Source organism: Daldinia vernicosa (assembly GCF_022497035.1).
Source record: "Daldinia vernicosa strain CBS 139.73 unplaced genomic scaffold F5Y00scaffold_14, whole genome shotgun sequence".
Taxonomy (NCBI): Eukaryota; Fungi; Ascomycota; class Sordariomycetes; order Xylariales; family Hypoxylaceae; genus Daldinia; species Daldinia vernicosa.
Window position 1 is genome coordinate 436,289 of NW_025953930.1, and position 15,500 is coordinate 451,788.

At 45.1% G+C, this 15,500-nt stretch overlaps 3 protein-coding genes across 3 annotated transcripts; 1 reads left to right on the forward strand and 2 right to left on the reverse strand.

Moving 5' to 3' along the window:
- Positions 1-925: 925 nt before the first annotated feature.
- On the forward strand, positions 926-6,931 carry F5Y00DRAFT_232702 (uncharacterized protein). Its single transcript, XM_048007200.1, has 8 exons — positions 926-1,424; positions 1,485-2,349; positions 2,412-4,075; positions 4,140-4,502; positions 4,572-5,186; positions 5,250-6,168; positions 6,223-6,528; positions 6,590-6,931. Exons 1-8 carry the CDS (start codon positions 1,249-1,251, stop codon positions 6,782-6,784), a joined length of 5,103 nt encoding a protein of 1,700 aa, XP_047866505.1. The 5' UTR covers positions 926-1,248; the 3' UTR covers positions 6,785-6,931.
- Positions 6,932-7,845: 914 nt separating this feature from the next.
- F5Y00DRAFT_232703 (uncharacterized protein) lies at positions 7,846-8,999 on the reverse strand. The gene is made up of 2 exons (XM_048007201.1): positions 8,714-8,999; positions 7,846-8,653 (listed from the first exon to the last, which is right to left on the reverse strand). The coding sequence occupies exons 1-2, from the start codon at positions 8,856-8,858 to the stop codon at positions 8,265-8,267; spliced, it is 534 nt and encodes a 177-aa protein (XP_047866506.1). The 5' UTR covers positions 8,859-8,999; the 3' UTR covers positions 7,846-8,264.
- A 399-nt stretch (positions 9,000-9,398) lies between these two features.
- On the reverse strand, positions 9,399-10,667 carry F5Y00DRAFT_268327 (uncharacterized protein; the record flags this gene model as incomplete). The annotated part of the gene is made up of 3 exons (XM_048012232.1): positions 10,182-10,667; positions 9,607-10,064; positions 9,399-9,539 (listed from the first exon to the last, which is right to left on the reverse strand). The coding sequence occupies exons 1-3, from the start codon at positions 10,492-10,494 to the stop codon at positions 9,399-9,401; spliced, it is 912 nt and encodes a 303-aa protein (XP_047866507.1). The 5' UTR covers positions 10,495-10,667.
- Positions 10,668-15,500: the final 4,833 nt, after the last annotated feature.

Genomic DNA, 15,500 nt, shown 5'->3' on the forward strand with positions numbered 1-15,500 from the left:
GTATGCAAAGTTACCTATTAGCTATACTGGGTTAAACGCCCCCACTTAGCACCGCGCTACCCTGTCTCATGCTAGAGACTTGTACTGCTTCAACATATGCGAAGTTATCTACATCAGGTACTTTTCATCTGAAAGTTGTTGTTAAGCCTTAACTCATTGGATTTACTTGAGTACGAAAATAGAGCTTACAATATCTTACTAAGCATTGCCCAGGCCATTTCTTCAATTAAAATGCACATCTAAAATCTCAATTCTTAAATTACCATTCATACGCTTTTGTTGGTATCGCGAAAATCATCTTGGGCACATTAAGCAACGAAGAGACAAATCATGAATGAACAGCAAGCAAGCCAAGGGGTGAGCGGCTACAAAGTCGTGCTAGTGGAGCCAGCTAACCCCAGATTCTAACCTACATAGTAGGTTCATTCCAATTTGAGGCTGTGTTCAAGATGTTGTTGGTTGTCTTCATCGGGCTTGAAACCCAACTGCATAGGTCGAATGTGACCGTAATATGCTACGCAATCCAACCGGGTCAGCGCAATGCGACCATAGCCTCAGGAATATATCTGCTATTAGTGCTGGCTTTTGCCTCTTTGCACCAAGGATTGAGCTGAGATATCTCCAAATAGGAGGGCTTCTTCTTTCTACATATTTTAAAGATTTACAACTTCCCATGAAAGATATACCCTTTTAAGAATTTTATAAGGATCATAATAAGATTTTATAATCCCTTAAAACTTGGTATGTAGGTATTTTTAGTTTTACCAGATTCCTCAAGTAAAGCACACCACTCTCCAGATGCGTAGCGAAAGATAGCACTAATATCAATAGAATGCCTCATGCTAAAATTACTACAATGGTCGCATTCATGTTGCATGCGCGCCATAGTAAAGCCTAATTAGGTCTTGTCGTGGTAGGGTTCCGAGAGGTCTTCGTGTAAGCGCGCGCTTCAAGTACCGACGAAACCACGGGCACGATCCCGAGAATTGCGCGTAAGCTTCCCGGGCCGAAGACAAGTTATCCGGCAATGCATCCGACCATAGCCTGTATAAAGATTCATTGCATCCCTTGTTGTATTAGGCACTTGACTATATTGTGCTACACTCTTTCGATTCGACCTGCTACAACTTTTTTTATATTACTTTCTGTTTATCAGTCATACGGTAGAATATCTACTGCCAGAACTAGTACAGATTTATTAAGATAAATCATTCAATTATACGAAATACGTCCCCAGCCGTCTTGAAGATGGCAAGTTCTGGTACCTCCGGGAAAGAAGCAGCACGCCGGCTCGTGACAAGCATTTCCAAGCAGCATGGCTACCTCGGCGAGGAAGTCTATGCAACTATGACCCCAGACACTCGTCGCCAAGTTCAAGAAGCACTCCTCATGGCGCACACACTAGTAGGAACAAGCGTCATAACGTACGACTTCCTTGCCACCGGAAATACGAAGAGATAATTACTGACATGACGTTATATTAGACTGGCAAAGAACCTCTATACTAAGGACGTTAGATGGATCTTCGAGCTCTTGCAAAACGCCGAGGATAACTGCTTCTCCCGAGCGGAATCTTTGGGCGTCGTTCCATACGTGTCTTTCGATGTATATAAGGATCGAGTTGTTGTGGAATGCAACGAAGATGGCTTCACTGAAGCAAATCTTAGAGCGATATGTAAGATCGGAGCGAGTTCGAAGACAGGGGCTCAAGGATACATCGGCGAGAAAGGCATCGGTTTCAAATCAGTCTTCAAGGCAGCATGGAAAGTTCACATTCAATCTGGAGACTATTCATTCACATTTACCCACCGAAAAGGTGACTCTGGTATGGGAATGATATCTCCAGAATGGCGCGAACCGACAGAAGCGATACCAACGCCATTGACCAGAATCACATTATTTTTACATGCCAACGATGTCCCAGGCACCGAAGATGCGCGACGGCAAAATATCCTAACTCAGTTGAACGAGCTTCAACCTACGATGCTTCTTTTCCTAAAGAAGCTGAATCAAATCAAGGTGCACATATACGACGACGCTGGGACCGAGATATCATCCTCTTTACTTGAAATAAATCACGCCAATCAAGTCGGCAATCGCATACTCGACAAAGTTCATACCCAAGACAGAAATACGACTCGTACAAAACAGAGATACCACATCGTGGAGTATATTGCACGTAATCTTCCTCATAATGAGAACAGAACGTATTCTCCTCAGGAAGAAGCATCGAGAGCATACAGCACTGCTCCGGTCGTCCTTGCATTTCCTCTTTCACATGATGATGAACCATCCATCGAACAACAGGAAGTCTTCGCATTTCTTCCAATCCGCCGAGCGGGATTCCATGTAAGAAATATCCTAAGAACTTGATATGTGCCAAATAAATCCAATACTAATGAGTTGGCTAGTTCCTGATCCACAGCGATTTCGTAACCCAAGCGAACCGAGAAGATATTGTGACAACCTCATCCCGAAATATTATGCTATTAGATTCACTGGCAGAGACTTTCATAATTGCGATGAGATCGCTTTGCCTTCACGCGACCTTGAAGTACCAGTGGATGCGTTTCCTTCCAAAGTTGTCAGACTATCCATGGGATCCATTCTGGTTGAAGCTTGTTGATAAGATCAAAGCTCGTATTTACCGTGAAGAGATCATAATATTGCGAGATTCAACGATGCAGAGAGACTTATCGGTAGCGAGACAACCCGCATCGAATATCCTTGATCAACACGGAGACCCCTTATTTGACGACCTCCCCGGTGATAAAGCCCGTTATATTTCATCTAATTACAAATCGAGCGACCTCGATATCCTCCAAAAATATGGACTCAGCTTGATGTATCAGGATGAGGTACTCGAAAGAGTATCGAGAGATTTGTCTAGTAATACGTCCAAGATGAGGTCTACGGGGACTGATTCTGATTGGCACGCTCGTGCAGCCCGATCTATAAGTCTATCCTACGAAAGGAAATGGCAGGACATGATGGTCAGAACTAAAACGTTGCAGCTGATCCCGCTGGTCGATGGGACATGGGTTAGTCCAACCCCAGTTGATGTGTATTTTGCAACTACATCGAATGGACACGCAATCCCAGCGGATCTTGGGTTTCACCTCATAGACCCCGTCGCAACAGCAATACCTGAAAGGAGACAGTTGTTCCTTCATCTCGGTGCGAAGTATGCCTTAGTGGACAATGTTCGTGACAAAGTCTTTCAAAGATATCACAGTACGGGGGTTACAGGGATAAACTACGAATCTTCACTCGCTCATCTCAAGTTCCTCTATCTAACGCATAACCAAAATTCCACGCCCGATTCGTCCCAGAAGTACGAGAATTTGTGGCTATGGGATGATCGCGGATCTATATATCCATTGAAATCGCATGTGTCTTACTCGGACAAGGGATTCTGGGAACTAATCTCCAAGGCCGACAAGTCTCCAGAGTGGACTGATGTTCATTTCATAAATAGAAAATATTTCGAAGACGACCCAGGAAAATCAAGTCAACATGATGTGACGTGGAGAGAATGGCTCGAAACATGCCTTGGAGTTCGCAACTACTCAAGACTATTTGATCGTGACGGGGGCGCACTTTCAAGCGAATGCATGTTCGTCGAGGAGTACCTTCCTTCAGAGATTCTGAATCTCTTGAAACAAAGTTGGGATCTAGAAAAGTCCCGTGTGACGCCCGAACTGACAGAACTCCTGGGAGCTCTGGAAGTCCCATGCCAAGGCGGTCGGCTATATTCCCTGGCGTCAACATATTTACCTTTACCGGTATTATTGAAAAGGCGTGACGAGTTCATGCGAGAGGATGAGTTCTTTCCTTTCATTGATATTAACGATGATTCAGACCCGGTGTCTCAATGGCACTTCTTGTATGATTTGGGTGTGAGTTCTAGACCCGATCTGGAGTTTTATCTTAAAATTTACGTCTGGATGCACTTATTTCCGACCAAGGAGCTTGTCGATACTTCGCGCGTTTTACGTCTATATTTGCGCCTTCATGCAGAATGCTTAGACTCAGAAACCAAAGAAAAACAAAAAGAAAAACAGGCTCGGATCCGGTACGTACGCGTTATTTCCTAGGCTAAACTTGGCTCATATCAGGTACACTAACTAGTAAACCAGTGATTATTTCGAGTTGCATGAAGCTTTGCTTATACCTCCTTGGGAGCAACGTGAATCGATGAAGGCTGCGCCTAGTAAATGTCTACTCAATGGGCCGATGAATATGGAGACCGCCTTTCCGGTTTTCCCCATATATGATGCTATATACCATGCTCAATTCATGGATTCAGTCCCGGGATTCTCTAACTTTAAATCATTCCTCCAGGAAACCCTGGAAGTCAAAAAATGCTCATGGAGTCATATTGTGGGAGAGCTCAAGCATATCAAAGAGTCGAACCCCCCAAGGCTGCTTGACAGAGTTCGAGAATTATTCTCAGAATTAAGTGCTATGAAACTACCTCGTGGGCCATTGGAAGAGATGAGGTAAGTAATATTAGATGTTTAGAGTACCCGCCAAACAGATGTTAAGTGTTCTGATCATATTACGCATAGGAACGCATTGGAAAACGATGCTTTGATTTTTGCGGATGTCGGCCCGCAAAAGTGGTATATGCCATCGCAGTGTCTATGGTGTGCCTCATCACCAATTCGAGGTAGGGTAAACTTGAGAAATGTTTATGGCGGGGATATGGAGAGCTTTTTTGTCGAAAAGCTCGCTGTGCGTGTGTTAGACGCCGACATTGTCCACAACGAGCTGTTGGAACTGAAGCCGGAAGAGGCCACTACGGAGCGCGTTAAAGATCTCCTTTGGACTTTTAACTCACAAATCGAGCTTAAAGACTTCAATACTTCTCCCGAGAAGTTACTGGAACGTCGGATCCTGCCGGTTAGGGATGTTGGTGGCAACGTAGCCTTGCATTCAGCGGAGACGGGCTTTGGCATTATCGATCGCAAGAAACTCGGCGATGCTTTCTACGACAAAGTCAAAATTCTCGATTTCACGGTGAACGACGTTGTTAAACTCAAGCCTCTGATAAAGTGGGCGGGCCTCGAGGATAGGTATTTATCACGACTGGTCCAGGAGACGTCTGGTTTGGATTCAGGCTTAAAAACGCCGATATCAGACCCAATCCAAGATATTAGGAGAAAGGCATATGGGTTACTTCGGTAAGTCGACTCAACTCTACGAAACTATACCTAGGAATTTCCGCTAATAAATTGGTTTCGTAGCATCGCAACTCATTTCAAGAGCCCTCGGATTGACGGCGATGGTCAAGCGTTATACGATCTGCTCCGCAATTCACGCACATGGAAGACACCGGAAATATCAACAAAGCTGGTGCTCACTATAGACGGACAGACTGTGAGCCAAGATGTCGACCGTGGCATGATCCATATCGACGATAAAGATGGCTTAGAAATATACGTCCTGCGTGACGAAGACTTGCGAGATAAATCTTACCTCTCCATCGTTCCTAGTCGCTTAGCGAAGTGGATGATGACCGATCCAGGAACAAACTCCAAGAGGGATATTGACTCTAGTGAAGAGTTATTCATCCAGGCCGTCTTGAATATGAAGCCTCGACAAGTTGACGATTATCTTACTGAAAAGGGCATTATTGAAGTTACCATACCAAAGCAGGACGATCAAGAAGATGCCCTCGTTATTCAACGTACACCTACCCTTGCTTCTACACCCACGGTCGTCGGACCTTCTACCCCCCGAATACTACGCCTGCCTCCCTCAGAGCCGGTAACGCCCCTTTTCGACAGTGAATCCGCGTATGAGGATCCGGAGACACCAGCAACAGATTACACACATTACTCTACATCTAGAACAAGCTCAGGTAGAGACCGCTCTTCGTACGCACGGACCGGTCTTTCGCCAGATCCATTTATGACGACTGTCGCAGAAAGACAAAGAAAGGCAACTCAAGAGTATTGTGCTCTTCTATCGCAAGTGATACGTAAGGCTAGGAAAAGCCGACTCCTCTCGGAAGCATTGGATCTTTCCGTGCTCTTAGACGTCATGACCGGCAGTAATATCATCGATGGTACGACCTTCAACGAAGATGATCTATTTGATCCTCAATTGGGTATGTCCCGGTTCGAGCGTGACAAGAAAGTAGGAGCCGCGGGGGAACTCTTCGTAAGTATTCCCATTACCTTTGCCAAACTAAGAATAGTACTAACAATATCCTAGGTCTACGAGCTTCTCTCCTCGATGAACCCGGCTCTCAGAGGGTTTACACGGGCTAATTGGACAAGCACTATTCGGAAATACGTCACAGTGCACCCGGATTACGCGGATATGGGCAGCTGGTCCGGAATCGAAACGTCTGACATCGAGTACAAAGACGATAATAATAAACTAACAGAAGTTCTGATAAGCAAGGGTCTTCTGTCGAGTGAATGGCGAGGCTCACGGCCCAAATATTATATCGAAGTGAAGACTACTCCAGGGGGTCGAGACACCCCTTTCTTTATGTCGGATGCCCAATACCACAAGGTAAGTCTCCTCCTCCAGTCCAACAATTTCATGGGCTAAATCGCGTACCTAATTCTTCTAGATGGAGAGGCTTTCCACGGAAGATTCGATATATGTTATCTTCCGAGTTTCCGAGCTGTACAGCGGTCGTATCACAGTTGATCTCTACGTCGATCCGCTCAAGCTTGTTGGGGAGGGGCGGTTGGTGTTCACGGCTGATAGGTGGACGGTGAAGCCGGTGTTTACATTTAATTGGGACACGCCTGAGTATAACTGAAACCTTCTAGGTTAAGGCTATTGTATAAAGGATACCTTCTTTGCCTAAGAAGTGGGTAGGACTGGAACTATTACGTTACCCCACGGGGTAACTTGTAACCTGTATATATAGTTAAAGCTAGCATTCTGTGGGGATGGGTTTATCTAGATATAACTTTAAACTTGTACTATATATTTAGCAATGCGCTACGAGAGCGATTCGAGCACGGATGGTGCACACTCCCTCGCGAGATGCGGGATGCTGGCCTAAGCCCCGTCTTGACTGACGTAGCTGCTTCCGACAGACTTCCGGAGACAAGGAAGATATTAACGACGAACGTTACGGAGGTGTTCTTTTCATGGGCCCGTATGATGGCTGAGCGGGGAGCACCCGGTGCAATGGCAAACGATCAGTTAGAGGACATGGTGAAGAAGAGAAGCGAGGATGCTGAGTCGGGTGGGTATGTGAGGTATAAGATTTACGTGGCTCGTGGTCAAAAGCCTTCGGAATGAAGCGGTGCACTCAGGGGCTACGCTTATCGATTTATACGCATTACGAAACTCCACGCTTAGCTAGCCCGAATTGTAAATACATAGATTAGAAAATATTAAAATCTACTCGCACGGATACCTCTTAGGTGTTTAGGGTAGGCCATCCGAGACAATTGGACTAGGTTAGTAGGCAACGCGAAGGCACGAGCCCCTTTATTTAACAAACGACAGTAGAATATGCTCACGACCATAAAAGCAACATATCAATACCACTTAGTATAATCCAAGTAGGCATCGTGGATATTCAACTCTTTTTGAATACCAATATTAGTTCACCAGGGTTCGCTGTGCCATCTTTCTGGAATAAATTCGTATGGCCTTTCATACGCATCTTCGACTAATCACCCACCAGACGTGATAATTTGGGGAATTTGTCATACCTAATATTTTACAAGGCTAAAATCACTTGCAAAGAGGTACCATTGGATAGTAAATAGGGCGAAGAATACAAATATATGGGCTCTCAAGATAGCTAGGTAGCGCATGGGGGTGCCATTCATGAAAAATAAAGATGCAGCGGTGTACAAGAACGCCTAGAATACTTGTTGTAATTATATTTCCAAGCAACATTATTGGAATTTTATATATAATTTGCCCACGGCTGTATTCGTATTATGAAATACTAGAAGATGGTGATAGATTAATAGATGAAATTTGATCCATATAGCTAATGTGACTCACTCTTCGAATATACAACGTCACCGTCGCAATCACCCCTAAACTCCGCACTCATGCAACGAGACCATGAACATACATATGATGTGGAAGAAACTGCCTAGCTTTGATAATTTGTGTAAGAAATATCCCATTGCTGTGCTTCTGGAAAGCCATGTCGTATTATCTTTGAATATTGTATGAGTCCCTCTCCGGAACCTGACAGACCTACAGCTCTGAACCCTCGACTGACTTTAGGAATATTCCAATTATATAGGTTCGATAAGTTCCTAAGATCACGCACCGCAAACCAGCTCTACATCGCCAGGCTCCCAGACGGATTCTGTGCTCTGCGATTTCCAGGTTGCCCAATTAAACGCGGAGATGCCACTCGTCTTAGCTCCTAGGAACGAGCTTACAGGAGCCACGATCCTCTCATGTTCGCCGGTAAAATTCATAAAATATCGCCATGTGCTATTATGCGCCTCTATCGAACAGTTTTCTCTCGTCTGCATCTCGAGCGTGAGGGATGCGCCCGTGGGGGCCTTTATAGTAAATGCGAGTGCCTTGTACCCGGATGTCTCTGCGTCGACACAGGGCACGGTTTCATAGAAGTAGGACATTGGCCGGGGTGTAAATGAAATTGAATGGCCAATAGAGGATATTGATGCCATAGAACCATCATCTAATAAGTATTAATTAAAGCGCCTACAGGCTACATAGTTCGGCGGTCAAGAACTCTTACCGCTTGCCTTTAGTCCGAGGTTGTTTCTCCCATTAGAAAACCGCGAGAAGTCGTCAACTAGGAGATTTGAAGAGCATGTTGCAGCTGCAGCTTTAGAAAATCGTAGTCCTATAGCTAGGTAATGGAGAACACGCCGCGGGTGCATTTTGTTCGATGACACAAGAACTTAGTAGATATAGGGGCGTTAAAGGGGGAATGGAACTAGGTATCAAAGGATGGACACCGGTATCAAGGACACTCGAGAGATCGTTAGGAAAACAAGTTCAAAAACGTTTTCTGCAATCAGCAATGGTTATGTATTATGGTTGAAAAAGGTCCCAACAATTTTCCGGGACTAGGCTATCGTACACAGACCTCCAAGGGGCAAAGTGATCTAAAGGAAACTTCGGAAACAGACATTGCTAACTATGAGTCATCGAAAGGGAGCTAATATAGTTGCAACGAGAGGCTTTGGCCTCCTGAAAATATTAGAACCGTATTAAGTACCGAAAGGTTTGACACGCAACTATGCTCGAACTAAGAACAAGACTTTCCGAACCGATCATTAATGCAAATGAAATATGCAGCTATCAATAAGCAAAACCAACGCCAGAATGCTATGCTCGATCCTCAACTAATGCAGAGTAAGCCTCCATGATTCGCCGTTGCCATTCCGTCCAAATTGCTTCGTCATTCTTCTCATTCTTCAAGGGTTTTTGATGTTGGGGATGAATTCTTCATCGTCGGATTCGTTGAATCCGATCGCTCGCTCATTCTGCTCACGGAAACGTCGAACGCGCTCCTCGCGTGCCTTGCGCTCTCGGTACGCCTGGAGCTCCTTGAGTTCCTAGATACCAAACTCCCGTTAGCCACACGTAATTAAACAGTAAGCGTTATCTAGAGAGACTTCTTACCCTCTCATTAAACTCGACTCGGGGGGGAAGACGTCGAGCAGGGCCTTGATGCTGGCCTTGGACAGGAACTTGACCATGAGCGGGGCCTGGTTGGAAAGGAGGCTGTAGATACTGCATCTGAGGAACGCGTAGGTTGTGTTGGCTCGTAGCTGTCTGGTGCATGTAATTTTGGGCTTGGAGGTTGAGAGCTTCAAGGCCGGCTCTATCTAGAGTATACACACCCGTCCCGTGGGTCTGGGGTGCTGCACCGCCAGGGCCAGGGTGATGGGCACCACTAGGGTCAGGGTGATGAGCACCAGTATGACCAGCCGGGTCATGAGTGCCGCTGATGAAGTAATTGTTCGGATTGTAGTAGCTGCGACAATCTTGACAGCAGCATCCGTAAGGATGGTTAGGTCGAGGAGACGTGGCGGCCGCATCTCCATGACTTGCAGGCTGCTGGGACGATTCCTGGGCTGCTACATATCACAGTCGCGTTAGGTTATATTCACAGAATCACGAAGATAATTTGCTAGAGGACCTATAGATGATGTTGCAAGTAGCTAGGATGGATTATTAAAGAAAAGCGAACTTACGTGGGTAAAACGCAACATCGTAAACACCCGCGTTGCCTCTGGAATAGAAGATAGGATGATCTATTCCGGGTCTCGGGGCGGGGATTCCACGAAAAGTGGAAGGATCTCGAGGTCCAGAAAGTCCAGGAGGATCTCGAGGACCAGAAGAACCAGAAGCACCAGAAGCACCATAAGGACCATAAGGACCATAAAGACCAGGAGGACCAGGAGGACCAGAATGACCATGAGATCCAGGAGGTCCAGAGGATCCCAGAGGCTCAGAAGCACCGCCACGAGGAGTTCGAAGAGCTTCATCCTGGGAGTTGTGTGACATGGTGATGTAGGGTCAAAAACGTAGATGGGCAAGTTGTGAAGGTATGCGCAAACTTACGAAAGAAATACAGGGATGAATTGATAAGTTAGTAGTGGAATGTCCACTTCTCAGGGAGCACCTCGAGGAAGTATGGGTTTGGGAGAGTTGTGCGAGGGCCTGGTGGGTTGGAGAGGTGTTGGGTTGTTTTTCTCAAAAAAGATGCAGTCACACTGGTCAGGTAATTTTTATTTTCATCGTGGCCTAAAATTTTCTGGTCCCCCATGTGACCATCGCCGGCGGCAACACGACTGTTGCCAAGTATTGTGACGCCGAGGACAGTTGACGATGTACTGCTGACGATGCACTGTTGACGTGAGGGGTGAACCTCTTTGTATATTTGCATACATACCTAACTACGATAGCAGATGATGCGAGGAACTGGTCTTGTATTGCAGATGCATTATTGATTCCCGAAAGGACTACGAAGCCTACCTATTTATATACCCAGCCTTAGGGCCTCGTTTCTTCCCTTGATGCTATAACCTTGACTCATGATCGTTACGTGACGTGGACCACTTGCTAACAGATGATTATCAACTTCTTAATGAACAACACAAAGCTGTGAGAAGCTTCACACTGAGTCACTACCTTACTCATGAGTACTAGGTCTTCCGTTATACGTGGGCCTTTCATTGGTATTCTCTGCCAGATCCCTAGACCGTTAAGACACACAAGACAAAGGGCTCCTGAACATATCAGTAGCCCATTTTCAGATGGACTTGTAATTCGTACTTTAATAGAATTGTATTCTCACTTCTTGCTTGTATTCTCATATTCTCCATCGAAAATGTAGCTATAAGTCACGTAAGTTACGAAAAAGACGCACAGAAATAAGTACAAATAACTAATAAGTTAATAATAATAGCCTATGAGCACTTATAACGTGCTTTACTTGACCGTCCCATAACTAACAGGCGAATATGTCTACTAAGGAAATAGAAGAGGGCTACTAATACTTGGAAGAAAACGGAGGGGTGGTAAATCCAGTGAGCAGAGAGTATCAAAAAATAACAAGTAAACAAACTACACGGACGAAGTAAGCATTGACTACGACTCTGTTTAAGATATGTCAAGTATTTAACACCAAGGCTTAGAGATGGGGAAATCTATATAGTAAGACCTCGCCACTCCGTAGCAGAGTGCTAGTAATAGGGGTAACGACTTGATTTGCAATTTACATCGGGATGTATCAGTTCCCAGACCATTAATACTGTGATTTGAATGTTTGCAAGTAATAGTAAACAAAAAAACGTAAAGGAAACTTGTCCTACTCCTCAGAGTCTGGAACTAAAAGTGAGCAATTGTTAAGAAAATATATATGTTGTGGTTTATTTGTTTAGATAGTTACGGCATTAGGTCAAAGTTATCGATCATTGTTATAAGGGGCCAGGCGGGACTTTTGTGATTTACCAACTTTGAAACTATGCCGCTTTCAGGAATATTTTAGAGAAAATATCTTAACTTTTACCTAACAAGACTCCCGATGTGAACTATTTAATTATCCAGCTGGTATGTTTCATAGCGTTCTAGAAAGGCAGATCGGGCTGTGTTTTATCAAATAGCAGTGTTCATAACGGGAACAAATTCATTATAATTTCTTTTACAAATAGCCTCAGAATATATATGTGTAAGTCCGTTCTGGCTATATTTAGGATGGTCGGAAACGTGGGACTATGAAGTCTTCAGTAGGCCAAACAACTTATGCAATTCTAGTGGGTCCTTATGAGCATTGCCGGATCTGAAGGCACTGTATGGTGTCAGTAAGAGGTTGGTTAGTGGAAGTGGCAGTGTTCTGCAGCATCACTGTCTAACTTATAAGTTGTTATGTGATAGGGCTGGGTGGATATAACATCTGCACAGTTTAGATATATGCCTACTTTATAGCTAGGACCTTGGTTGAGAAGTGCTCTAATGGGATCATATTATTAGGCCTGGTGAGCTTCAAGAAAAGGACCTGTGATTGGAAATAATGAATGGGATGCTATTTATCATGTGGTTTAGCGTTACGGAATGGTAAATTCTACCTCGTAGTTTTAATGGCATAATAGCATGCTCAACTAAAAAGAACTGAGGTGATAATAATAGTTGAACTGTACTTCGTAGTTACGGATTAATAAGACACAATTTATTTATCGATAAGTAACCGAGCCGTCAAACATGCAGATTTGGGTACTTGGATACTTGGGTACGCTTAGATAATCTCACATATTCTCCCTTTGTCTTCCACTTTACAGATTACGATTGACTCTAAAATATCAACTTACTACATAGTATGAAAACATTGAAGGTCTTACATTAGAATTTCCCTTGTATGTATTTTCGGGGTATTTATTTTGAGCTTCATAACTTTATACCACCTATGTCAACGACTATCAGTGCTACACCGCATCGAGTCCTTATTTTTTGTCGGATTGGTTAGGCTACCTCAGCCACGGCCATATGCCCACCAGGACCCCAATTATTCGTTTACCAGACCCGTTTACCAGACCCTCACTAGAATATGGTTTGGGTATTCTGGGGAACGTTGGATAGACGGGCCGTGCTGATCCCAAGCGGGAAGGTCCTACAGCTCGGGGGGTTCGATTCGTCCTGGTTTACCAGCTGACTCGACTCACCATCACTCTTCAATCTACCTGAATCTACCTGCTGCGCTAGTCTGCTTCATCAGCCTTGGCCATACGTATTCGAAAGGACCCCGCGATCTACTTTTTCCATATGAGACGCATCAACCACGCGTCAACCCTGGCGTAAGGTCTGAGGCGAACCCTATCCGTTGGATATTTATTCCGTACACTGACAGTAGCCGCCCCAACTGCCTGGACCTTACCAATCCTTACCAACTATTTACACGTGCAGACACCATATTTAGAAGTTTAAATATGGGTCTTCTACCGAACTGCAAGTTTAACGGAGACTTGCGTGTTGCCCTAAGGCTTTTTCGCTTCGCTCAGCCTCTCAGCCGTTCTCGCCGAACCTACTATTCAAAACCTGAAGACCGCCCTAGCGTTATCGGGGAGTTGGATCGCAAAGAAGCGGTGTCCGTTGTTGGTTAGGCAAAACGACCACTAGGTTAGATTGTTACAGGTTCGAGCGGTTTTTTATCATTCAAGGTGAGCAGAACACGATTGTTCGTCGCTGAGACTTGCGGGTCCGAAGAACTTGACCAGCTCCAGCCATCTTGGCGAAACCGCTACAGTCTATTGGATATCCTGTCGCCGGCAGTGACGGCTGACATATTACGTACGTGTATATATGCTTCGCCGCCTGCCGATGACTTTGTCGCGGTTTATATGAAAAGTCGTCGAGGCCCGCACGACCGTGACCATGAACTTTCTACCGTTCGATACCATTTGAATAGATACCTACCTCTACTTATATACGAATATTATACGCGATCGCTAGTTCTAAACATACTCAGACCTGGACTGACTTTGACCCCTCATCTAACTCGGCCGACAATTTAACTTGCAGTTTATATGATTTCGAAACTGAAGAGGTTCGCTAACTGCAGTCTATTTGCGACTTCGCGTCATTTATGACATTTGGAGGTGTTTCATTTTTGCATTAGACTTCTAACTCTCGAAAACGTCCACGAAGGAAAAAGGATAACTAGCGAATATAGATGCGTTGACACTTATCTCGCAAACCTACCCAGCCCAGGTTTCCCGTGAAGGAGTACCCGAGGCGTAACCACGACGGGAAGTTCGGTGGCCAAATTACCCCTGCGCTTGAAGTGTAACGCATTAAGAATTTGAACCTGGCCAGGCACTCCTTCAGTAATGGATACTACCACGTCGTCAAACTCAGGGCGATCCTGGTATGCAGCATTTGCCCGTGTTTCCTTCTTTAAGCCGCGATCTATAGTTCGAAAGCTTCAGAAAAGGAATTCACTCCCGGTTAAAACAAGTGATCGGAGGCCATTCAGCTCGCCGACAATTCGCTTAGTCGACAACGGTGATGACCGCCAAAGCCTAGAGCGCCCTACCGAAGCCACCAACTCCAATTTTAGATCACTGTAAGTGCCTACCTACTTTTTAATTCGATTTGATGCATCATGCAAGTCCCTGAATGGCTTGGGATGTACCTAGCGAGGAGAATCAGCTCACATCTCAGCTACCAAGCCATATGCGAATTTTTCAAATTTTCGACTCCAGACAATATCCGTTCTTACTGAACTTCATATATTCCCAAAGTCGGGTTTCCTGGTCCATCTTGTGCCAAAGTCCAGGAGGATGTTCCATGCCATACCTATTCCCCCTTTTTTATGTAACTTAACAAATGGCGTCATGCGTTCCTTGGCTGCTTTGGTGTTCCTGGGGTGATATGCCGCCCTCCCAAGGTAACACATCCATGCTGTCAGGGGTTAATTAATTTCCACCGCGATTTGCTACATAACGGTAGCCTCGCGCTACCAACAGCCGAGTGTGGCCGCCTATTACGAATTTGAACTGGTTCCGTACTATTTCTAGAGTATCTAAGCCAAATATGGTCAGGAAGCCCAGACTATGTTGCAGTCGTTAACCAGTTGTTAACAAGTCAGGAAACGCTATGGATTTAGAGCTACAACTATGTCCAAGCTCCCAACCAAAAAGTTCGCCAGTTTAGTTGATGCAAGGAACACACCCGGTCTTTTAATCTCTGTAGACCCATCGAAACCTGTCGATCTTCACCTCTGGTCTTTCAATGTCTATTCTTCTTAGTCGGGTCCCTTTCTTTCCTACTAACAAACCTATTCTCTCTTCTAGAACTACGAGACACCGGAGATCGCAAACTGAATCTGCTGTGGCATATCAGTCAAGATCTGACGATATCGTGTCGGGACCCGTACCACCGCTAGACGGCTCCGCAATGGGTTCTTCGTATGCTTCTCGCGACCCCGGATTTACTTCTAATTCTTTTACGATACGAGACCCCACGGCAAAAGAATCGGTAACGAGGGCCGACCGCCCAAACTTCAACGCTATGGG

Excerpts from the sequence above, each read along its gene's own strand:
- F5Y00DRAFT_232702 (XM_048007200.1), top strand. The coding sequence starts at position 1,249 with ATGGCAAGTTCTGGTACCTCCGGGAAAGAAGCAGCACGCCGGCTCGTG. Across the intron at positions 6,169-6,222 it reads GAGCCGCGGGGGAACTCTTC|GTCTACGAGCTTCTCTCCTC; the intron begins GTAAGTATTCCC and ends ACAATATCCTAG. Across the intron at positions 6,529-6,589 it reads CGGATGCCCAATACCACAAG|ATGGAGAGGCTTTCCACGGA; the intron begins GTAAGTCTCCTC and ends TAATTCTTCTAG.
- F5Y00DRAFT_232703 (XM_048007201.1), bottom strand. The coding sequence starts at position 8,858 with ATGCACCCGCGGCGTGTTCTCCATTACCTAGCTATAGGACTACGATTT. Across the intron at positions 8,654-8,713 it reads CCTCGGACTAAAGGCAAGCG|ATGATGGTTCTATGGCATCA; the intron begins GTAAGAGTTCTT and ends AATACTTATTAG.